The 24647-nt window shown below is 40.9% G+C and overlaps 1 protein-coding gene across 3 annotated transcripts in view; it reads left to right on the top strand.

Moving 5' to 3' along the window:
• pde4ba (phosphodiesterase 4B, cAMP-specific a) overlaps positions 1 to 24647 on the top strand; it is a 371390-nt gene that overhangs the window by 342534 nt on the left and 4209 nt on the right. For 2 of the 3 annotated variants that reach the window (XM_055164841.1, XM_055164842.1), the window contains exons 7-9: positions 17390 to 17483; positions 22494 to 22777; positions 23268 to 23432. In XM_055164841.1, the coding sequence (XP_055020816.1) occupies positions 17390 to 17483; positions 22494 to 22777; positions 23268 to 23432 (543 nt within the window). Of the gene's footprint in view, positions 1 to 5822; positions 5991 to 17389; positions 17484 to 22493; positions 22778 to 23267; positions 23433 to 24647 lie in introns of those variants that run through there. The other variant, XM_055164843.1, reaches the window with a different exon arrangement.

Here is a 24647-nt window from a genome sequence, read left to right on the forward strand (position 1 = left end):
GCACAGTCCACAGGAGGAGGCACAGTCTGCATGGCGTACGAGTGGAGGCACGGTCCATGGGGCACACGAGAGGAGACACAGTCTGCATGGCGTATGGGATGAGGCACGGCTGACGCGGCGTATGGGAAGAGGCACGGGGCACACGGGAGGAGGCACAGTCCGCACGGCATATGTGTGGGGGGGTTCGCACTTTCGCGGCCCGGTACCGAAAGACCCATGGCCTGGTACCAGTCCACGACCCGGGGATTGGGAACCCCTGATCCAAACGATTCCAGGGAAGGTGTAGGGAGTTTAAAAACACAGTGGAGAGCTTTCTGTATCACCACGACATCACAAAGTGGAACAGAGTGTTTTCAGTCTGAGAGGTGAACTCATCCTAAATGTGCATGTGTGAATGAAACAAACCACAACTCGAGTTCTGTTTGTGATGAGGAAACATTATGACATCGTTCAGAACATAATGTAATATTGGCCCCTTAAATGACCTAGTTCTGTTTTCAGTTCCAGTGACTTCATTCAAAAGTTTTGAGCAATGGCTTATCTCCCACTGGTAATCCATTAGTAATAGTTTACTCCGCTGCACTTTTGTTTACTTTTTAACATCGTTTGGGCTAATGTATCTCTATGGACGCATTTCACTGCCGGAAACATGGCGGATTTCCATAACGGTAATTTTTTCATCCTGAGCTTATGTCATGGTGATGGACAAACCAAGCCCTGTGTGTGTAAAGTTTGAGAATCCCCGAAGTAACTGGCTCGTGTCAAATGAATGAGCAGTGACAGAGAGGCTGGAAAAGATCATTATTTCAAAAAAAAAAAAAAGGAGAAGCAATATTTTTGACCATGTGTTCTTCTGTGTAAACATAGTTATAGCCGCATAATAGTTTTTGTAACCTTTCATTTCTTTTTATTTATTTAGTTTAATTAACATTCCTGCAATTATGCCAGAATTATCCAAGAACGCTCTTTTCATCCCATGACAGATGTTAACCTCAGACAAAAAAATAAATGTGATCTTTACACATTTTCTCTCTATTCAAACTGTATTCTAATATTCTTGTTAAATAGTTTGATTTAAAGGTGCATTGTGCAACTTTTCTGGTTTAGGTTACATTACTACATGTTACTTCGCGTGGGTTAATGTTGCCAGGAATGTTCCAAAGTATGGCATTAAACATATCAGCCATAGATTTATTCAACAAATCATGTTTATTTATACATATACTTAAAAATGTACATTCTTATTTGAGGGTGGGCTTGCCTTTCCACAGATCTGGCTCATGACTTGGCTTGTCTTACTGCTTACTACTTGTCTCCATGGTGATAGAAAAGCTGATTGTCAGACTGTGAACATTGAGGCAAAGCAATTACATATTTTTCATGGAGACAAGCAGGTGTCTGACCCTCTACCAGGAAAGTTACACAATGTACCTTTAAGTCTATTTATGTATTTTTCTGTTTTTGCACTTTGTGTTGCAACACTGGAATTTGCCCATTGTGCTGTAAATGTAGGTTTGTTTAGATCAAAGGTGTCTGACTCAAATTCACAGAGGGCCAAAATTAAAAACTGTGAGTAAGCCGTGGGCCAAACTAAATATTTATTCAACATTTTCAACATCTGCATGTTTTCTCTCCTTGTTTAACCTTTTCTTATTAAAATAAATGTTTAATAGAAGTTTGGCATAAACACTGAATTCAGAACAAGCATAATATAAAATAATAACAACATTTTAAATAAATAATGTCACTATAGTTTATCTGTAGCTAGCAGTCCAGCTCGAATACATATTTGATATGATCTCACGGGCCAAATTTGGCCCCCTGGCCTGCATCTGACATGTCTGCTTTAGATGGAGAATCTATAGCGCATGTTTATTCCATTCATATATAAACATATAGCCACATATTATACATATTGTATTTTTTGGACTATAAGGTGCACTTAAAATCCTTAAATTTTCTTAAAAGGCGACAGTTTGCCTTATAATCCGGTGTGCCTTATGTATTAATTCTGGTTTCATTTACTGACCACAAACCAATTTTAAGTCGTAGACGGCGCTCAAAAATCTGTCAAATTGTTTTAGCACGACTTTAGTAAACTACGAAGCCACACCGCTTGATGGATTGTCGGAGTATTATGGCTACTGTAGTCAGGAGCCTCGCGGAGTAAATGTTCTTTAGTCCAACAGAAGCTGAACTGCATCAGGCTGTTTTTTTCAGCTCTTACAGTTTATGCAAATGAGCCATGTGGTTTTAAGTTTTGTTTCTGTAAAACGTAAACAAATGTGCACAAAGCTGCATTAAACACATTATTACTCAATGTATATTTGAGTCCTCCTCATAGGAAATAAAAAAAACAAACATTCACATTCATAATACACATTCACCAAGACATGGAGGCAACGCCGGGCGAATAATGCCACGATCTGCCAATGGATCGTGGACGCCTGGGCTAAGGGATCAGTTTCAAATGTCGTCCATTTGTTTCACTTAATGCGCCTTATAATCCGGTGCACTTTATGTATGAAAATAGACGAGAGAATTCAACATTATTGATCTTCTGCTTTATAATCCAGTGCGCCATAGTCTGAAAAATGCAGTAATAGTGTTGTAGTCTTATATTTTTTCACAATTTTCTACTTTCACAATGTATTTTATTATTTTGTATGCATTTTTATATTTATCCTAACTCTAGTCAAACTATAATCTAGTATTCCAGTTATATTATTATATTTAAGTCTATTTTAATATGTATTTCTCTATATTTTTGATTGCATATTTTTTATTTTCCTTTCTTATCTTAAAGTTTGTGAATTTCTTGTTGCTGGCTAATGTCAAATGAATGGACAGTGACAGAGGGCTGGAAAAGATCATTATTTAGAAGAAAAATGAGAACAAATAGTACGTGTCAGAGGTTTTTTTTAATTCACGGGGCTGTTGTTGTCCAAGTTTCTGTCACTTTGAATATTATAGGGTCAAAGGAGGCAACTGAAAATCCAGATAGTGCAATAAAGAGCAAGTACAATATCGCTATATTATGGAGACTCTAAAGGCAGTTGTGCAAGAAATTTGGCCTATTTTTTCACCGTTAATGACCTAATTGATAAGGAAGATGCCTGTGTAAGCCTGGTGTAGTTGTTATATAGTTGTTATATAGGACTAACAGAGATGTTGCTACTATGCCTGAGATGTTCCGTAGTGTGGCATTAAACGTGTTATCTTGAACGTAAAAAAATACATGGAAAATATTCATTCTTACTGTGACTGCTGTAGGTGATTTCTCCACAGATCTGACCTGTAACTTCACCTGATAGCGGCACCTGCTCGTCTTCACAGAGATATGTTTAAGTTTAATGTCGTACGGAGAAACTAGTGCTTTGTCGAAAAACTCTTATGTAATTTCTTGGACTTCTACTTTGTACTTCCACTTGAGTCATAGTATTTTTGAAGTAACTGCACTCTTAATTGAGTTAGTGTTGTCATGATAATATTTGATACTCCATTACTGATTTTAAAACACAAAACAATAGTACTTTTATTATTACACCATGTGGTTTTATAATTGTTCTGATAATCAGGATCGTTCTTTTCTGGAAAGGTCCAATTTATCCCGTTTTGTGGTTTGTTTTTTCAGTATTGATACTTGCTCAAACGAGTATCTACTTTTTATACTAAAGTTCAGTTAGTATCTGATTTCCGACACTTTTAACATCCTTAACTTGAGTAAAAATTGTTGCTGCTTTACAGTAATCACCTCTGAGTGTCAATTGCAAATTTGTTTTCAAGAAATGCTTGCTTTTACGGGCCCAAATTCAGCTATTTTCTCATCTGTTAGAAGGTAGTTTCTAGGGATGTAATGATATCCAAACCTCACGGTACGATATTATCACGATATTCCTCTCACAGTACGACATTTAGTGTGATATTTTGGAGGGGTTAACAAAATTGTACATACTCTATTTTTTCCTTTATACACACCGTGACCAGTCTTGAGTGTGAATCATTACTCCAAAGAAATAAGATTTAAAAGTGAAAAGTAAGTAAAGTAGGGTGACCGTATTTCCATTTATGAAAACCCTCGCTATATTGCGTTTTTGTTTTTTTGCGTCAAGTTTGCATGTTTTTTTTTTGTTTTGTTTTTTTTTGTTTTTTTAAGAAGGATGCAAAAAGGGTTGCCCCTCTCCCGTCTGAAAAAAAAAAAAATTATAAAATGTGTGCTGAGGGGTTTTACAGACTTAAAACAGATAGAGTAACTGTAAAATATAAAGATGAGTACTTCGTGGATTTCACCTATCGCAGGTCATTTTTAGAAGGTAACCCCCACCCCCACTGTACTCTCACTTCACAATCTGTGCACATGGCCTCTCACTTGTCCCGACCCGGATGGAAAACAGAGAATTTCTTGTACAAGTCATTGTTAAATGCGCATTTGTGTTGCGGTATGTTGCAGACTGACCGACTGTTTGTGTCTCGCTCCTTCTGAGTCACAGACGCTATGAGAGACGCTGAGTTTAATGCCCCCAATGAACGATACTGAAAACCCGGACATTTGCATCACTTTAAAAAAAAAAAAAAAAAAAAAAAACCCGGACGCCCAGGACTGACACAAAATACGAACATGTCCGGGGAAAAATGGACGTTTGGTCACACTAAAGTAAAGGATCACAGGGGTGTCCAAACTTTTGTTTTCATCAAGAGCCACATATGTAAACACAGATGAAGCAGAGGGCCGATCGAGGGCCTGACTGTGAATAATTGAAATATGTGCATGTTTAACACATTAGAATGAGCCATCAGTCCTTTATTCACACTAAGATCCTCAAAACCACACATTACATTTTAAATATTGGCTTTTTCAAGGTAGATTTTCAAAAAACTTGCAATAAAAAGTAAATTTTTCATTGAAGCAAGGTAATGTGGGCACGGGCCATAGTTTGGACATGCCTGGCCTATGCAGTTCCACCTTTTTAAATACTTATAAGTGAAAAACCTCGTAATTCGAAATACTGTGACAGACTACGATATTATTGTGAGAGTTCTGACGATACCATATCACGATATTTCAGTTATTGTAGTTTCCTCATCACAAATATTCTTGGAGTTGGTTTGTTTCATTCACATGTTTAACACACAAACCCTGCTTGTTTAGGCTGAGTTCTTCTCTCCAACAGAAAACACTCTGTTCCACTTTGTGATGTCATGTGGTAGTACAATAAATGCTTCACTGTGTTTTTAAACTCCAGTAGAATCATTTGGAGCAATCATTTTCAGCCCTGGAATTGCGGAAATCTTTAATAAACACAAGGTAAAAGGAGCTGTTAACTTGAAAACTTCATGACATCACAGTGTGGAACAGAGCATTTTGAAGTTTGGAGATGTAGACACATTCATATTAAAGAGTTACTCAAACATGAATGAAACAAAACACAACTCCAGGTTTGTTTTTGATGATAACAGCATTACACCATGACTTAAAGCTCGCAAGAATTCATTTTGTGTAATTTAGGACTTTTTACCCACATCTCCACGAAGCCATATGTGCATTTTGTCACGCTTTAAACTTTCACCTAGATCCGCTCTCACAAACTGCACGATCCTGCCTGGAAATCTCCGCTGAAAGCACGTCTCCAGACACAGGAAATGCCCGCGTCTTTCTAAACCAGCGTGCGGCTATTGACAGTGTAAACCAGATATTCTGCGGCAGTCAGCTGGAGCAGACACTCAACACGCTACAAGGGGGCGGAGCCTACCCCCACGAGGGAGTGTGTGGCCCCGCCCCCTTCCCTCATGTATTCACACACACACAGAGAAGAGGTCTAGTCCCAAAGCGGAGAGGCGAAGGGAGCCGCTGGAACTGTAGCACGCGCGTAAGACGGCACAGCATACACTTTTGTACCCATGTGGAGAAAGGCAGTTTGAATTTCAACATGGGAGCGTGCTGTTTCGACAAGAAGGAGAGGAAATTCGGGAAGCTCAATGGATGGAGGAAGGTTGGTGGGAAACTTTGTGGAACTTTTTGAATGCGGTTTGAAAGTGGATTTGTGCGATTGTTGGTAGATGTTGAACTTTTGTAGTACTGCTTTTGCAAAATTGTGAAGAATACTGGAGTTTCTTTGTAAGATTAGTAGGAAGGAAAGTTTTATTTGCGTGATTCTGTCTTGTTTGTTGTATAGTTTGAAATTGGAATGCGATTTTAAGTTGATTTAGTATGAATTCTGAACTGTCATAACTTGAGACAAACTTTTATTTCTATGGTAACTTTTAGATGAAAATTGCGTGAACTTTTAAGTAGTTTTGAACACAAATTTGAATTGTTACTCTGAAATAGATTGCAAATTAGATCATTTTTACAGATATTTTTATAGCTATTTGTTATAAAAAGCTTCTATTGACTAGTTTGCAAATTTTGTCCCAACCAAACTTTTTGAAAAACTTTATACAACTTTTAACCAACTTGAATCAACAACTTCTTTTCCCTGTTTTAAAATTGAAATGCATTTGATTTTTGATTACAGTTCCACAAAAAATTACACAATTTATGATTCTGTAAAAAAAAAAAAGTTAGTTTAAATGCATGTGTATGACCTCGCTTGCAGTGTTTAGTTTGGAAAAATTGCAATAAAAATGACAGAAATTATGAGTTTGTAATAATCTGACCACTGCTGAAAATTACACCAATTATGATTTTTATTCGGGGAAAAGATTGCACAGAGAATTATACAAAATTTTTTTTTACTCTTTAGACTTTGCATTTTGTTCAACTTTGACTGTACTTCTCGTCGTCTCAACTGCCCTGTCCCCAACCTCCACCTCTCCGGCACAAATGAATCACTCTTTCTTTTCTTCTCCTGTTGTTTTTGTGGTCTTCTTCAAAAGCCCGTCTGCTTTTCTCTCTTCGCCCAAACGCAGAGGTGAAGACTCAGACAGATGAGTGAGTCACGGAGACCCAGCGCTGTTTCACGATAGACTCAACCCACATACGCACAAAGCACACGCCATTTTCCACATCTCTGCCCGATTTGTGTCATTCAAGTGTCCAGTATTACTTTAACCGAGGCGTGCGTCATATGGGGGAGCTCGCTTTTAGTGCAAAGATGAAGGATTTGAGTGTTGTTGTTTTTTATTGCTTGTGTCTGTGTTGACATTTAGAGCCATGTGTTTTGGAGTCGTGTAGTAATGAAGTATAATTAACGTAATTAAATTGTGCATCGGTCCGTTATGGAATTTTCCCAGTGCGAGAAGTTACAAATTTCATCATTAAAAGTTGTTATTTCATCGCAACCCAGTTTCAGCAATGCTTTTCTGAAATGTTTCTGCTTAATAATTACCCCCAAAATACGAATGTGACCCAAATTTAGCAAAAGTCTCATTATTTTTCTCTTCACATCCAAATGCAAACTTTAAAACATCACAAAATTAGTTAGAAGTGATTCCAAACATTTGTTAAACTAGTCCAAAAAATGTAACAATATAACATTTTTGAATCAGATTTCACTTTATAAAACACCAACATCAAACTACTTTTTAAAAATGAAGAAAATAATCCGCATTTACTCAATTTCTATCTTTATTTATTCCAACAGCGTTAAGTCTACTGTATCTTTGTAAACCCTTGCTGTCCTCAGTCAGGGTTAAAGAGGGTCAGGCCTGCAGTCACTGAGCAGAGAGCGCCCACTAGTGGCAAAAGGCGGAGCTGTCTCATCACACCTGCCTGTCGAACCCGCAGATCTGAGTGTGACGCATGTTTGGTGAAGTCATAATAACGAACGGTCCAATTGTTCATATTTCAATCGCGGGTAACGTGGATGTAGACAGACTGTGCTTTTGCGTTTGCGTATACATCTGATTATGTAAAAATATATCAGATTTATTGTTATTATTATTATAATTTTAAATTTTTCGCATGTATACTCAGTGTGATTTGGCTTGCTTCTCCAGAGATCTAACTAACCTGGTCGTGGAGATGAGTACTGTGTGTTTAATGCCGTACTGTGGAGCATTCAGGCCTTATAAAGATAGATTACAGAAAGTTTCATCTGGACATTGTTTTGAAAGATGTTACGACGCCGTTTTCGAAACCTCTTTTTGAGCGATAGTTTCACACACCGTTCGTTCACACTATTCACACATGTAAATCTGGACCCTTTTCCCCAGTTCTTCCTCCACTCTTCCCTCTCTCTCCCGCGGCGTTCCCTCCCTCCCTCCCTCCGCCTGCGTCGTGTCTGTCTCCTCTGTCTCTTCTGTGGGCTGTTAAAGCTAAAGCTGTTATAAGAGGCATTTCTGTGCCCCCCGGGGACCCCCTCTTCCTCTTCTTCTTCTTCTCCTCCTCCAGCGCAGCGCTCAGACACCCCCCCCGCTGCCCACCCAACGCTTTCTCTATATATTATGCACGGAGCGATTATATAAACCCGACCTGCCTCTGCCTCTGCCTCTGCCTCGCTTTCTCCCACTCTCCTTCTCTCCTTCTCTGGTTTGTCTCTCTCATGCCCCCCCACCTCCCTCCCTCTCTCCTCTTCCACTCCCCTTCTCTCTCTCTCCTTCTCTGTTTTCTCTTTCTCTCTCCCTCCCCTGTCTCTCTCTCCCTCACTTTTTTCTCTCTCACCCCACCTTTCTCGCTCTCTTTCTCTCCCTCTCTCTTCTCTCTCCCTCCCCTGTCTCTGTCCTTCTCTTTTTTCTCTCTCACTGCCCCCCTCTCTCTCTGTCTCTCCTCTTCCACTCCCCTTCTCTCTTCCCTCTCTCTCTTTCTCTGTTTTCTCCCTCTCTCCCCCCTCCCTCCCCGTCTCTCTCTCTCTACCTCTCTTTTTTTCTCTCACCCCCCCTTTCTCTCTCTCGTTCCCTCCCTCACTCTCTCCTCTTCTGTTTCCCTTCTCTCTTTCTCCCTGTCACTCTCTCTCCTTCTGTTTTCTCTCTCTCTCCCCTTCTCTTTTTTCTCTCTCACTGTCCCCCCTCTCCCTCTCTCCTCTTCCACTCCCCATCTCTCTTCCCCCTCTCTGTTTCTCTCGCCTTCCCGTCTCTCTCGCTCCCTCTCTTTTTTCTCTCACCCCCATCTTTCTCTCTCTCTTTCACTCTCTCTCTCTTACCTCTTCTGCTCCCCTTCTCTTTCTTCCTGTCTCTCTCTTTCTGTTTTCTCTCTCTCCCTCCCCTTTCTCTCTCCTTCTCTTTTTTCTCTCTCGCTGCCCCCCTCTCTCTCTCCTCTTCCACTCCTCCTCTCTTCTCTCTCTCCCCCACCCTCTCTCCTCTTCCATCCCCCTTTTCTCTTCTAGCTTTCCCCTTCCTCTCTCTCTCTCTCTCTCTTTCACACCCCCCACTGTCTCTCTTTCTCACTGACTCACCCCACCTTTCCTACTCCCCTTCTCTTTTCTCTCTTTCTCTCTCCCCCTCTCCATTCTTCTCCATACTTCTTACTTGGATCTTCTGGTTTGTTCTTTCAGTGGGAGGATGATCCAGGCTGCTGTGCTGTGTCTTCTCTCCTCCCCTCTTCCTCCTCATCCTCCTCTTCCTCCCCTCCAACAGAAAACACTGGTTCCCACGTATCCCTGTGCTGTTTACGCTTTCCCCGTGACTGCGAAACACTGCGGGCTTCTGCAGGATTAGACGGTCCGCGCAGACGCCCACCCGCTGAAATATTTCTACACATTTTAAACCTATACTTGCTACGGTTTCTGGCCAAAATTACATATACGACGACATGTGAAAATACAGGCTACGCTCCATTTTTGTCGAGAGATTTCCTGCGCAAAACTGGCTGTGGTGTAGTGTGCATAACCCAAACCATCACCACACTTCACCACGTTACTTGTATTCCACCTTACTCTACTATCTTAGGTTCATTTTTACTTCAACGCACACCAGTAATGTACAGATATTATACAAACTGCGTGAATTTATTTATTTATGTTACTTTATTTGTTTTGCTTATTTACTTCTGTTTTGTGATTTTTATGGTTTTGCTTTTATTTGATTTGACTGGTTTTATTGTTTTAGGACTGGTATTTTAGCAATTTACCTTTTTGGATTTGGAAATTGTTATTTTAAATCAGGGCTTGCACAAATATTGACAATTGTCTGTAGCAGTTTAGTTTTATTTTCAATTTTTGACTACATAAATTACAGCATTTATACATAAAAACCCCCCCCCAAAAAATAAACATATTATTATTATTATTTGCTATTTTCAATAATAAGTGTCTATTCTAAGGCAGCCATTTTTTTATTTTTTTTTTTGTCTATTAACATTTTTACGTAATCAATTTTGTATGGAAAAACTTATATTTGTATTTATTTTATTTTTTTTTTTTTTCATTTTTTTCCTTTAACTTATTTTATATTTATTTATTTGTATTTATTTGGGTTTTTTTTTTTACTTATTTTATTTATTATTATTGTTTTATTTTAATTATTTTCTTTTTAATAATTTTATTTAATTTTTTAACTTATTTTATATTTATTTATTTTTTTTTACAGATTTAATTTTATTCAGATTTTTGGATGTGCATGACCATAGTGACGTAGTGCTTTCTCCCCTGACACTGTGCATAACCGTGTCTATACCTCCGCTCTCCATTCTTCTGTGAAACCACAAACCTATTTCCAAACCTTTTTTTTCCCATCATGCTTTAGTCTAGCTCCTCTATATTTATATAAACCTCTCCTCTCCGTCAGACAGCAGCGTTAGAATTGCCCCCGTTTCCCTCCTTGCGGGTGGGAGGGGGGCGTCGTGACTGCTCCGAATCCCCCGCCAACCCCACCGAGCCCCACCGAGCCCCCGCCGAGCCCCGCCGAGCCCCGCCGAGCCCCGCCGTGCGCAGTGACGGGAGCCCGCGGGTGCTGTCCGGCGGTCCTGGGCGTCGCGGCGTAGCCTAAAGCGGAGCGAGTATCGACACTAGACTCAAGGACGGAGCATTGATCATAACACAAACACGGACGGACGGATGGACGGACAGAGAGAAAGAGGGGGGGATGGATGAGTGCGTTGGCGAGAGGCAGAGAAATTGACGTTTAAGTGGCAGGGAGAGAAAGAGGGGGAATGGGGGAGGAGAGAGGAGAGGTGGGAATGAGGGAGGATGAGAGAGAGATGAGGAGACAGAGAGAGGAAGAGAGAGGAGGGTAAGGAGGAGAGAGGAGGGAGAGGGAGGATGAGGAGAAAGAGAGAGGAAGAGAGTGGGTAAGGAGGAGAGAGAGGGGAAAGAGGGAGGAGGAAAGTGGAAGATGAGAGAGAGAAGGGGAGAGGAGGGGGAGAGAGGAAGATGAGAGAGAAATGGCAAGAATAGAGGAGAGAGGAGAGATGGAGAAGAGAGAGAGGAAGATGAGAGAAAGAGGATGAGAAAAGAGGCATGAGGAGAAGAGGGAGGAGGGAGAGAGAGGAAGATGGATGAGAAAGAAGGAGGAGGAAAGAGAGGAGGGAGAGGGAAGGAGGAGGAGAAGAGAGAGAGAGGGTGAGAATAGAGGGAGGGAGAGAGAAGAGGAGGAGGGAGAGAGAGGAAGAAGAGAGAGAGAAAGAAGAGAGGGAGGACGAGAATAGAGGGAAGAGGAGAGAGAGGAAGAGGAGGAGAGAGAAAGGAGAGAGAGAGAGGATGAGGAGACAGAGGAAGAGGAGGAGAGAGGAAGAGGAGAGAGAGAGAGCAGAAGATGGGAGAGACGGAAAGAATAGATGGAGGGAGAGGGAAGAGAAGAAGAGATAGAGGGGGAGGAGGAGAGAGAGGATCGACCAGGTAAGGAGGAGATCATGATGGGGAAAGTGAGAGAGAGAGAGAGGAAGACGAACAGGTTTGGAGGAACGGAGAGAGAGAGAGGGGGATGGAGTGTTTTGGAGGAGGAGTACGGCGTATCCTCGTGACAGCGCACATGTCATCCGCTCGGGAACAACTCGAGGAGGGGACGCCGTTTGGGTCGAGTCAATATCACCTGACTCTAAATATAATAATAATCGACATCATAATCATATTAAAGATTATGCGTCTTTGTGCCACGGATTATTTGATGCTCGTGAATCTATAATGACACATAATAAATAACACTATAAATAACATTACGTAACATGAAAATAAAGGTGCACTATTGAACCGAGGTGCCTGTCTGACCTGCTCGTCTCCGTGGTGATGCTCTCGCGTCGTCTGGAATGTTTCACGTCGTGCCATAATATTTTTCCAATCTTGCGTTGAAACAAATTCACGTGTTTGTATTGGCAAAAACACCTTCAAAAACACGCGTTCCTACTGCGAGTGGGAGCGCCTCTCCACAGACGTGACCTGTAACTTGACCCGTTGATAGATAAATACATAGATAGGTGGATGCGTTTCGTTTAATGCCATGCTGTGGGATATTCTTAGCAAAGTAATGACTCCAATAAGACGAGCAAGTGGTGGTTACCCTTCCAAAAAGTGACATACCGTGAAATACCAAATAGTAGCCGGGGTGTTTATTCGTTTCGATCACTTAAGAGACCAGGCTTTTATTTGAGACCAGGCTTTTATTTGAGACCAGGCTTTTATTTGAGACCAGGCTTTTATTTGAGACCAGGCTTTTATTTGAGACCAGGCTTTTATTTGAGACCAGGCGGCATTTTAGTAGGGAATCGGAATACAATAGATGGTTCCCAAAAAACCCGGAAGTGCGAGTTCGGGCACCAGCCAATCAGCGAAGAGTCATACATTCTGTGTTGGCAACGATTCCCGAGATCGAGGATTTAACGCCGGAACAAAGAGAATGTTTGGTGAATTTCATCCAGGGGAAAGACGTTATTGCCCTTCTTCCTACTGGATTTGGGAAAAGTTTAATATACCAGTTAATCCCTTTAGCGCTGCATTACATACGTCACGACCAAATAGCAGTGATTGGTTAACTGAAAAAAAGGACCCGCCTACCGTCAAGCAAACAAATCTGATTTCTACGAAGTGAAACCAGCTGATGAATCAGGCTAGGGAAAGGCGAATAATTCCTTTCTCAAAAAAATCTTGGGAAAATGTGGTACTCAAATTCTTTTAACCAGTATGACTATAGTTCAGTTTTTTTGGTGTTATATACGATGACCTGGCGATTACTCTGCCTACTTTGTCGTCACGATTCCTGCCACCTCGGCCTTTCCATTTTACGCCACATCAGCTACGATGACGTTTTTGTCTTTTTTTATTATTTAGTTTTTTGTTTTTGTTTTTTAATTTATGTTCTATGTATTACTGTCCGAAATAAATAAACATAATAAATAAATGACTTTGCTGCTTTCTGCGAACTGCCAAACTGAAGTTATATTACCAAAACAACTAAAAACTGCTTCCATTTCCTGCCATGTTGCTCCATCTTTCTTTTTTTTTTTAACGTCATTTCGAAGTAGGGATTTCACAGCAACGTCACTTTTTTCAGGAATGTGAGGGATGATCGGAAGCAGCGAAAAGAATATAGCCTATCCATTCCGAGTCACACAACCAGTCTGGTAAAGGCGGGACAGAACTGAAGTCAAATTGCTCCTCTGTCGGCTGTAAACATAACACGTTTTATGGTGTCGCTGGACTAATCATGATATTTTGGTTAAATAAAGCATAAAAAACAGGAAAATACAGATATAGACTAGTTATATCGGCGTTTATTTGGAACTGGTGGTTATTTATTTAAATCTACACCTGCACTCGGTCTTTAAATTAATTGAAACCAGGCTATTATTTGGAATTTTGCGGTATTAGTGCACCTTTAATATATATCTTTTACTCAGTTATTCTGTATTTATATTTTGTATACAAAATTGTGAAGAAACGAACAACATCTCTGTATATTTCTTCCTTTACTCCTCCTACAACAAATATTACTACTACCACTACTACTGCTACTACAACTACTACCACTACTACGTCAATAAATACTTGTAGTCTAGTCAATTTGAACTCGCTGAAACACTTATATAATCAGCAGGTTTAGGGACTGTAGCCTTGCATGTAAGAGTCAGGATTCCCACAACAATAACAACACAAAATCGCTGCACACGGCACCGCTGCTGTTGCCATGGCGCCCAGGACTGGTAATTGTACACATCCACTCGCAGGTATAGAACCGCAAAAGTCACGGCCCCGTGTCACTTAAATTGAAAAAAGGATGCAATTATCTGCGATCTCTCTCCCTCTCTCTCTCTCTGTTTCTCTGTGTTTCTCTTCCATCCTTGTCTCTCTCTCTCTCTCTCTCTTTCTCCCGTTCATTCATTTTGATCGTGTTTCCCTTTTCGCTCGCTCCCTCCTCTGCTCGCGTGTTAAAAATAGAGCTCCGCAGACACCCTGACAGCATCTAATATTGTTGTGGGGAGAAGATAATGAACAGGCTTATGAGTTCTCTACAATGCCCACCGCGATAGAAGACTCCAGAGAGACGGAGAGAGAGAAAGAAAGAAAGACAAGAGAGAGAGAGAGAGGAGGAGATGGGCGGACTGGTAATAGATATAATAGTGATAAAAATACAGTCTCCTAGCTTCTACTGTTGGCAAAATGGGCTATCCACGCCCGCCCCTGCCCATCACGTCTTATTGTTTCGCGGAGGAGAGGAGCAATGGCTGCACAGCTCAATGGCATTCCTACACAATGGAGCATGAATGAAGGAGGGATTACAGAAGAAGTGGGTTAATATTTCCAATTGAAGTAAATGATAGTTTTGGTAGACCGTAAATGCACGCAAAGGAGTTTCCCTTTTTTTGACGCAGTTGCAACAGGCTGGGCTAGATTCAGTAAAAATGCTTTGACTATATTTTAATAGAGTGGATATCTCCCATTAAAGGTGCATTGTGGAACTTTTGACACTTAGACTGCAGATTGAAGTGACCCAAATCCGATTTTTTCACCCCTATATGACCTGTATAAGATCTTTTAACGACACAGATCCGATTTTTTTCAAATGCGACCCAGGCCACTTGTGTATGTGTTCCAAAATCTGATACATATCCGATCTTTTGGCACGCGACTTTAGTCTGAACGGCCAGGTCGCATTCATCCCACCTACATGTCAGGCTCGGAGTCTAGTAAATGGAGGGAAAGCGAGGTTGGCGAGTTCGTTCAGATTTGGAGGGATCGCTGTGTTTAGGCCGAAATTGGAGGGGTCTTATCAGAATCGGGTGGTTTCTGAAACGTCGGAGTGCGGCGAGGGGCGGTCCTGGCTCCAATGTCAATGAAAATAAAGAGCCTGCGAACCAAAAACAAGGAGGATAAAGACTCAAATAAAAACGAAGCGGCCATAGACGTGTAACCTGTCCATTTTACGAAGAACTGGATCGTATTTTCAGAGACAAGTTCAGCATTTAGGCGTCATAGGGACACTTTTGGAGCATTTAAAGTTCACACAGGAGATCACATACGAGTCGCAATTAATGACAAATGTGAACGACCTCGCAAAAAAATCGTATTTCGCAAAAAAAAATTTGAGCATTAAGCCCTGCAGTCTGAACGTAACCTTATTTATGAGACACATGACGCCAAATTACAGGTCAAATCTGAGGAGGATTTTCAAGTTTTTCATTGTATTTTAGAGAAATAAAATCATCTGTAGTAATACATGCAAAATTGAGAAGTTTCATGTCATACTGTGGAACATTCTAAAGCAAATCCATGCAATTTTGATGAAAGTAAGCAGGTAGCGGACCCTCCGTAGGCCTAACAATATTGTCAACAGTTCATCCTAAATACAAATAAGGCAGATTTCCATACATACATTCTTAGAACACATCAATTACAATGCTGAAATTTGTTTAACTGTTGCATTTTTTGATTACATAATGTTAGAAGTTAAGAGAACCTTTATTCGTCTGATTTCAGTGTTGCAACTTTAAGTACAAGAGCATAAGGAGAGTAAAAATGCGCAGTCCAAACATCTAAGGGGAACTAGAATGCCGGAAAGAGAAATGACATGTAATTTCTGGTCTAACGATATATATTTTAAAGAGAGTAGATTAAAAACTGGACGACATTTGAGTCCGAGCGTGTCTGAAAGTGTGTTCCCAGAAAGAACGGCAGCGAAAAGCACAGAAACGCGTTGAATTGTTGCGCGGGAGAGACGGACTGGTGCAGTATTGGAGCTACGGAGGAACCCCGCTGCAGTCAGATAAACATCACCACCCCCTCCCCTCTCCCTCTCTCTCTCTCTCTCTCTCTCTTCCTCCTCCTCCTCTCCTCCCTCCATCCCTTCTCTCTCCACTCCTCCTCCTTCTTCTCCGCTCGGTCTCTGGCTTTCTCATTATTCATCAGCGCTCTCCCGGTCCACCACGGCTCCAGACCACCGAGCCGAGAGCCGCCGTCGCTGGTTACCGCTCGGACCTGTTTTGTTTTGTTTTTAAATTTAAACCCCGCTTTCGGACACTTGTTTTGGGCTCGCACGGGGCAGGAGACGCCCCCCCCCTCGCGCCGACAACCATGGAGCTTTTGAGATTTTTCTACTTATTTCCCTGCGCTCAGATGCTGCCGAGCGCACGCCACTGCTCATTTCGCTGCTGAAGAGAGACGAGGAACGCAATAGGAGAAATATTTTGATATCTTTTTTTTTTTTTTTTTTGTTTTACATCATTTTTTTTACCCTTTGCTTTATCGATTCCATTGGATTACAGTTCTGGCTTTGGTTCGGAAGGAAAGAACGGGATCCAAAATGCCTGAAGCAAATTATCTGCTGTCTGTTTCGTGGGGTTACATCAAGGTAGCTACGTCAATTTTTGGGATACCTCCATATTGCAATCTCAAATCTCTTCTCTTAATGCTATAACTGCTCATCTAAACTCATTCATTGCAAGGCAGATGTTTAAGTTGAATGCCATTATTATGTTTTATTACAATGCTATGGTTGTGTGGTGTATTGTGGTTTGGGTTCCACCATCTTAGCCTGCTGCAGTTTCTCTGTGTGTGTGTGTGTGTGTGTATGTACGTGTGTGTATATGTGTGTATGTCAAAAACATCCCTACTGCAGTGGTTGGTGTCTACTGTCAAACGCATCTGCTCCCCCCCCCAAGTGTCTCAATCACCCTTTTTACAATCTAGACGACATTTTTATTCCGTTATTTCATTTATTGCAAAGGGAGTTATGACAGATCGCCAGCTTCAAAGCTCTGGGAATTTTCAGTGACGCAATGAAACAAGCTTTTAATGTGGCGCTCGTTGTCATATGGCTGTGAAATGGCTGCAGGGGGGGCACCATGTATATGTAAAAAATGACTGCCCGTGCAAGGTTAACACAAATAATTACCCCGTTAATGAGTTTGAGTGAGAAACGAGGAACACGGGGAGGGGTATAAGACACAACCTCCCCACTGAGTCTATGCTGTAATTATGGAAATCTTCTCTTCTTCTCTGGCCACGCGTGTGTTTTCTATGAACTGTTGTAACGCGTTATGTTTCCCCGATCTGACCATGGGCCCTTCCTCTTGTCTGTTTTGCAGTTCAAGAGAATGTTGAACCGGGAGTTGACGCACCTCTCGGAGATGAGTCGCTCCGGAAACCAAGTCTCCGAATTCATTTCCAACACCTTTCTAGGTAAAGACCCAAGCCGATGTACACACAACACACGCAGATCACTTTTCCAACCACAATTTTGCACATGAAAAAATCCAAAAATATGATAAAAATGTCTTCAAAATGTGTTCAAATATGAGGTATCGTGCATAAATTTCCATTGTTGTTGACCTGATTGTTGGGGTTCCATTTTTTCGCAATGCTGTTCAAATTGTTCCTGCTGGTGTGGGGGCGTACCATAAAATACTGCGCCATCAAGCTTTGTCTAGAAGCTGGATTTGCGAAATAATAGTCAAAAAGGATTTAGATTAAAATATTTGCAAATTTAAGCCTAAAAATTGGATTAAATGCGTTTATGTGACTGTTTTGAGGGTTGGAAATTTGATTGACAGGCCTGTAATTGGAGCAGTGGATTTGGACGAGACGCTGTCATTGTTTCAGAATTGGGTTTGTAGAGTCCATTACACAATTTGGCCTATATTTTATTTCGTAATTTGAAAATCATTGCACAGTTTTGGACGAGCCGCTAATTAGTTTCATATGAGTGACTGCAGACTTTCCTCAAGAAGGTAATGTCCTCAAAGATACCAGCTAATGATTACCGAAGCCAGTGGAAGCCGAGGCAAGAGAGCTCTCCCCGCTATTTATAGGAAACTGGGATCGATCGGCCTCCCTGCTTCGGTGCGGGGCCGTCGGTAGCTCCTTCAGCCCCCGATCGCGGAGAATGCGCGGTGGGAGGGGCGAGTTTTTGGGCGACGGGAGGGGGGGAGGTATAGGAGCGGAGAGGTACAGAGGGGACCCCCTTTTTGGCGCCGCGAGCTGAGCAAAGCGGGTGAGTCATAGCGATTTGAATGCATCTGGATTGGGCAGGGATACCGCGCAGTTGGCCGTCCCCCCCCCTCCTCCCTGTGAGGTTCACCCCGGGAATCACGGCGCTGATAGACATCGCGGAGATAAGAGATCAGGGATGTCTGCTCGCTGCTGGGAGGAAAGGAAAGAGATGCAGGGAGACAGAGCTGCAGCTATAGTGTGAGGAGTGAGGAGTTGGGAAGTGACTGAGCAACCAGCCTGTTTAATCTTAAGATACAGTACGTAACACAACATGATGCACTTAGATCATTTTGTTGGAGATGTATTTATTTCAGGGACAGAAGTTTAGACATTAAATATATACATGTAAATAAAGGCAGTAGTGAGACAATCACATCACAAGTGAAATGCATTAAAGCTACAGTATGCAACTTTCTGGAGGTGGCCTGTCACCTCTGTTCCAAAAGTAAAAACCAAACTTTGGATCATTCACATTTTTATGTCGTGTTATGGAAGATAGCCAGAGGAATATTTCCATAGAAACAAGCAGATGGACGCCCTTCTCCAGGCCAAATAAGAGCCAGGTTTGTGGAAATGCGAGTCTGCTCAGAGAAATGAGGCATATTTTCCACTTTTTACCATGCAAAACAAAATAAAAACAAAAAAAACAACAAAGAAAACATGCTTTTATTTGAGCTGATTTGACTAAAAGTTACATACTGTTACATACCGCCTAGCGCCTCCACTCAATTTAATTTCTCTCCAGCGACTAGGTCAGGAATCGAAATACACTAGACGGTTTGCAAGAACCTCGGAAATGCAAGTCCGGGCACCAGCCAATCAGCAAAGAGCCATACATTCCCGAGATCGAGGATTTAAAGCCAGAACAAAGAGAATGTTTGGTGAATTTTATCAATGGGAAAGACGTTATTGCCCTTCTTCCTATGGGATTTGGGAAAAGTCTAATATAGCAGTTAGCCCCGTTAGTGGCGTGTTACATATGTCACGACCAAATAGCAGCGATTGGTTAAATAAAAAAAATACCCACCTACCATTAAGCAAATGAATTCTAATGCTGCGAGGTCAGACGGTTTCCACAAAGTGAAACCGGCTGATCATACTATGGCTTCAAGTTTAGAATGCACGAAAAGCATATGAAATAATAAAACCTAAATATTTCATCATTAAAAAAGGCAGCCAGTTGAGTTGAGTTAAAAATGTATTGTCATTAACTGCAGTTTGAATCTTGACTGTTACTGTGTCCTTGTGCAATGTAATGATGCAAATTTTCATAAGAACAGCACTATTTTTGTGTTTCAGTAACAGTTGTCAATGTTGCAAATTCTTAAATGAACTTAAATTGTTTAGACAAGGTCAGTATCTATGCAAGGTTCAAACTTCTGTAATTCAATGTTGCAACAGAAACATCGAAAAACACCCTTAATCTCAATCCGCTCACGAAAATGGACATACAGGACGCGGTTTTGACCAAAGAAGGCCGCACGCCGTCCCTCTCATCCTCCGACACCGCTGCTGTGTAATCATAATTGTCTTTGATGGGCCAGTAGCTTCAGAGCACGCCCAGGGAACATGCAAGGAGGGCAGGAAAAAAAATAAAACAACCCCCCCTTTCCTCCTCCTTCTCCTCCTCCTCCTCCTCTTTCTGTAGCGCATCTGCATCTCACAAGAGGCTCAAGGAGGAGGATGAAAGGATCGGGACGGGACCAAAATAAACGTATAAGCAGGGCGCAGAGGAGGGGAGAGGACAGGAGACGAGGCAGAAGCTAGTATAGGTTTGAGAGGTTTGAGGCTAGATGAAATGGTAGTTAAAGTTGTGTTTGAATTTGTACGGACTCGGCCAAAGTTTGTTATATATTTTGTGGGAATTAAATTAGGAAACATAACAACTGGCCTTCATTACAAAGTTTGACACCATTTCATGCCTGTATCTTAATAGTTTAGGGTTTATTCAAGAGTTTATGCTTAAAAATGTACAAGTAAACCACCGTAAAATAACAATTCAATTAGTAGTTTCCATATTGTCTTAATGCTTTCACAGCCTGCCTATGGGAACACGTAATTATCCATTTACAACTGCGAGGATGAGGAGGCCGAGAGTCATTGAGAGAGGCTGAAAAATACTGCAGGATAGAGAGAGGGAGAGAGGGAGGAGAAGGAGAGATAGAGTGAAAGTGATTATTTGAATTACAGCTTGTAATTGAATCAGCCTCCGCAGTGGGAAGGCTCCTAGACCAGCACTGAAGCGAGTTGTGCAATGATAGATGGTGCACTTAAGAAAAAGCATTTAAGCTGGATGCCGTGGCTGTGTATATAAGGAGACAATTCATTTTGAAGTGCTACCAAAATCAGAACGTATTAGACAAATATCAGAAGTGCTAAATAGTATAGAAGGCATTGGGTTTTGGGAGCACCACGAAATTTAGGACTATTCCAGGCTTAAAATTGGACTCGACAAGAAACTGCCCTAATGAAGACCAAAAACATGCATTCCGAATGTGAACGGGGATTGCCATTCCACAGATCTTACCTCTGTCTTGGGCTAAAAGTGTCACTTGTCTGTCTCCATGGATATCTGGATACATTTAAAGCCATATCGTGAAAAATTCGAAGGCAAAGGAGGACGAAAAATGCATTCTTAGTGAGAACGGGGATTGCCACTCCACAGATCTAATCTGTAACTTGGTCTGAAAGTGTCACCTGCCTGTCTCCATGGAAATTTAGATGCATTTAAAGGCATACAGTGAAACGTTCAAGGCCAAACAGAACCAAAACATTCATTTTTACTGTGAATGTTTATTGCCACTTCACAGATCTGACCTGTAACTTGGTATGAAAGTGTCACTAGCTTGTCTCCATGGATATTTGGACACATTTAAAGCTATTTAAAGAAACATTTCAGGCAAAAAAGGACCAAAAACATGTATTCTTACTGTGAAAAGGGATTGCCACTCCACGGATCTTACCTGTAACTTGGGCTGGAAGTGTCACCTGCTTGTTACCATGGATATTTGGATATATTTAAAGCCATACAGTGAACATTTAAGGCAAAGGAGGACCAAAATATGCATTCTTACTGTGAACAAAGATTGCCACTCCACAGATCTGACCTGTAACTTGGTCTGGAAGTATTTAGATACATTTAAAGCCACACACTGAAACATTCAAGAACCAAAAAGTGAATACATTTTACTCTATTGGACTGTAGGACCTTGCATACCACCTGAACAAACTTCCGTATCACTGTCGGTCCATGCACCACAGTTTGAGAAACCTCGGTATAGAAAACATAATTGGAGCCGTTAAAAGTTCACAGTCAAAACGGCACATTTTGTCTTTGAAAGGGCCGCCGGCTGAGCGTAAGAAAAGATAACCGGAAAATAAAATAGTTTGAATAAAACACAGAATACATGACACGTGAAGAGTGAATGTTGCTTCACCTCAAAGGAAGCCACCTGCAGTGTATCATTTTACAGTGCACCTGGATCCGGACTTTAACAGGCTCCTATTTAACAAACACATTTTGGTCTTATGTAACCGTCTAACCCTGTGGTCGTGAAGTACACTACTGCAGATTCTCTCTTAAGTAAAAGTACCAAAGCCAAAGCAGAAGTATTATAAGTGCATTTAGTACACATATCTAAAAATTAAAAAAAAAAATTTTTGTGCGGGGTGCCTGCTTGTCACCATGGAGATGTTATTGCTTTGACTGGTAATGTTCCACAGTATGGTATTAAACTTATCTATCTCGCATTTATTCAATTACACGTGTTTCATTGTGCAAAAATATCTGAAAAAACACTGCTGGAGTTGCTTGTTTCCATGGCGATAGATAACTTTAACGTCATCTAATGGAAATTTCCATGCAAAGCAATAATAATCTCAACGATCTCCTCATCAGAAATGTTGCATAGTGTATCTTTAAGTAAAGTATAGATATCTAAACATTAACAACTTTATTATTTTAGGACAAAAAGATATGGGATTTAGAATGATGAGAATCTAGGACCAATAAACAATTTAAAACAAAACACTACATCTTCTAAATGGGAAAAAGTCCTCAAAATAGGAAGCAGAAACCTATGAATACCTTCTATGTGACCAAATAATCACATTTGTAGCTGTTATTCTTAAAAAGTAGACACATTTTGGATCACAGATATCTAAAGATTTTACTTACATTTACCGTTTTTCTCTCTACAGATAAACAGAATGAGGTGGAAATCCCGTCACCGACCTCCAAAACACGCGAGAAGAAGAAGCAGCAGAAGCAGCAGCTGATGACTCAGATCAGCGGAGTGAAGAAGGTCTCCCACGGGCCCTCTCTGTCCAGCAGCAGCATCGCGCGATTCGGGGTCAAAACCGACAAAGAGGAGATGCTGTCTAAAGAGCTGGAGGATCTCAACAAGTGGGGCCTGAACATCTTCACCGTGTCTGAGTATTCCCACAACAGACCGCTCACCTGCATCATGTACGCCATCTTCCAGGTGAGAACGACACCGCGCTGTTTCCGTGTTTCTCAACTTCTGTAGATTTTTGAATTTACAGAGACTTCTTTTACGGTTTTTGTCCATCGTCATTGCTTATCCATAGTTTAGTCCCATTTTAGACCTGGTTTTGTCTTGAATCTGACCTCATAAAGTTTTGGTTTTACTCAGAAAGCCAAACATGATCTATTTTCTCTTTTGGCTTTTCTTTTAAACCAGTTGGACTGATTTTTTCCTACAAAATTCTCCAGTTTATTCATAGTAATTTTACCTAATAAACTTTACTTTTCCCCACCCACTGCTCCCATTGGTCAGCTTTTGTAAGAGCTTTAGTCAGAAAACTTTATTTAACTAATGACTATCTCTTAATTTTAATATGAATAGTTTTGTTTACTTGAATTCTATGTCTCATTTTTGCTCTACACACCTACTCAAAGTGCACTACCTACTCACCACTCATTCTAACCTGAACCTTTCCTTCTGTTTGTAGGAGCGAGACTTGTTAAAGACATTTAAAATCCCGGCGGACACGTTTGTGGCGTACATGATGACATTAGAGGATCACTACCACGCAGATGTGGCCTATCATAACAGTCTGCACGCTGCTGACGTCGCCCAGTCCACTCACATCCTCCTCTCCACCCCGGCTCTAGACGTAAGATCTCACTTTTAAAGATTCACACTTTGTAACTTTCTTGGTAGAGGAGGGTCCGTTACCTGCTTGTTTCCATGGAGATGGAATGTTACACAGAACAGCCTTAAACTTATCTCTGTTGTATCTGCTCAGTTACCGTGAAAACTAGGGCTGGATATCATTAAGAAGTTGCCGATACAATACATACCTTGATACATGTTAACGACAAGATACAATTTGGTTTGATACGATGCATTTCAGTTCGTTTTGATTCGGTTCAATAAAAAAGTAAAGGCTAAATCATGGCTGTGATAGAAAAAGTCTTTGTTAAACCACTTCTTGTGCAAAATGAATATGAAACACGCCAATATTAATCATCAAAACAGTGAAAATGTCAAATGTGTCACATAAATAAAAGAGTTAAAAGAGTTTCCTTCCTCTGAACAATCAACAAAACTATAGCTGTAACAAAATAATTTAGTAAAATACACCAAAAAATAATCTTGGCAATATATCAATACAGCAGTCCATGATATCAACACTGTATCATCACATTAATATATATTACACTATACGATATATCGATATTTAGATATTTTTGCACACCTCTAATGAAAACTATGCATTCTAACTGTGAATGGGCTCGCCTCTCCACAGATCTGAGCGAAAGAGATATGTTTAGTGCCACATAGTAGAGCATTACAGACTAGGCAATAACATTTCCACGGAGACAAGCCGATGACGCACCTTCCACCAGAAAAGCTTCATAGTGCAGCTTTAAATCTTTAAATCAGTTTGAGGAAAATCTTAGTTTTATTATTGTGCTATAAGACTCTCCTACTGTCTCTCCTGCACGCATCTACGCAATAGGGAAAACTCTGTACTTGTTAAATAATTATACGTGCTACTAAAGACTCTAGCCCCACTTCCATGGAATCATATTTTCCTTTTGTCTGGCCTTCCTAACACTGCGTCACAGTACTGCATGAGGAAATGTCTCGCAGCTTCATTTATTGGTTTTTCCTCTAGCAAATACTTTTTAGGCTTTTATTATGGTTATATGTGTGGTCGATTGTGACTGTTTTATATAGAAGTAGAAGTACTAAGCCCAATCCAAAATTAGCCACGCGTTATAGCACTTACACAACTCTTTGGCAGACTGAAATGAGTCTGGATTTTTTTTTTCATTTAATATTGTTCCATTTGTGGTAGATTGGACTGTTTTTACATCGAACT

The sequence above is a fragment of the Boleophthalmus pectinirostris genome, unplaced genomic scaffold (assembly GCF_026225935.1).
Source record: "Boleophthalmus pectinirostris isolate CB_2022bp ecotype Guang Dong unplaced genomic scaffold, ASM2622593v1 HiC_scaffold_7, whole genome shotgun sequence".
Classification (NCBI taxonomy): Eukaryota; Metazoa; Chordata; class Actinopteri; order Gobiiformes; family Gobiidae; genus Boleophthalmus; species Boleophthalmus pectinirostris.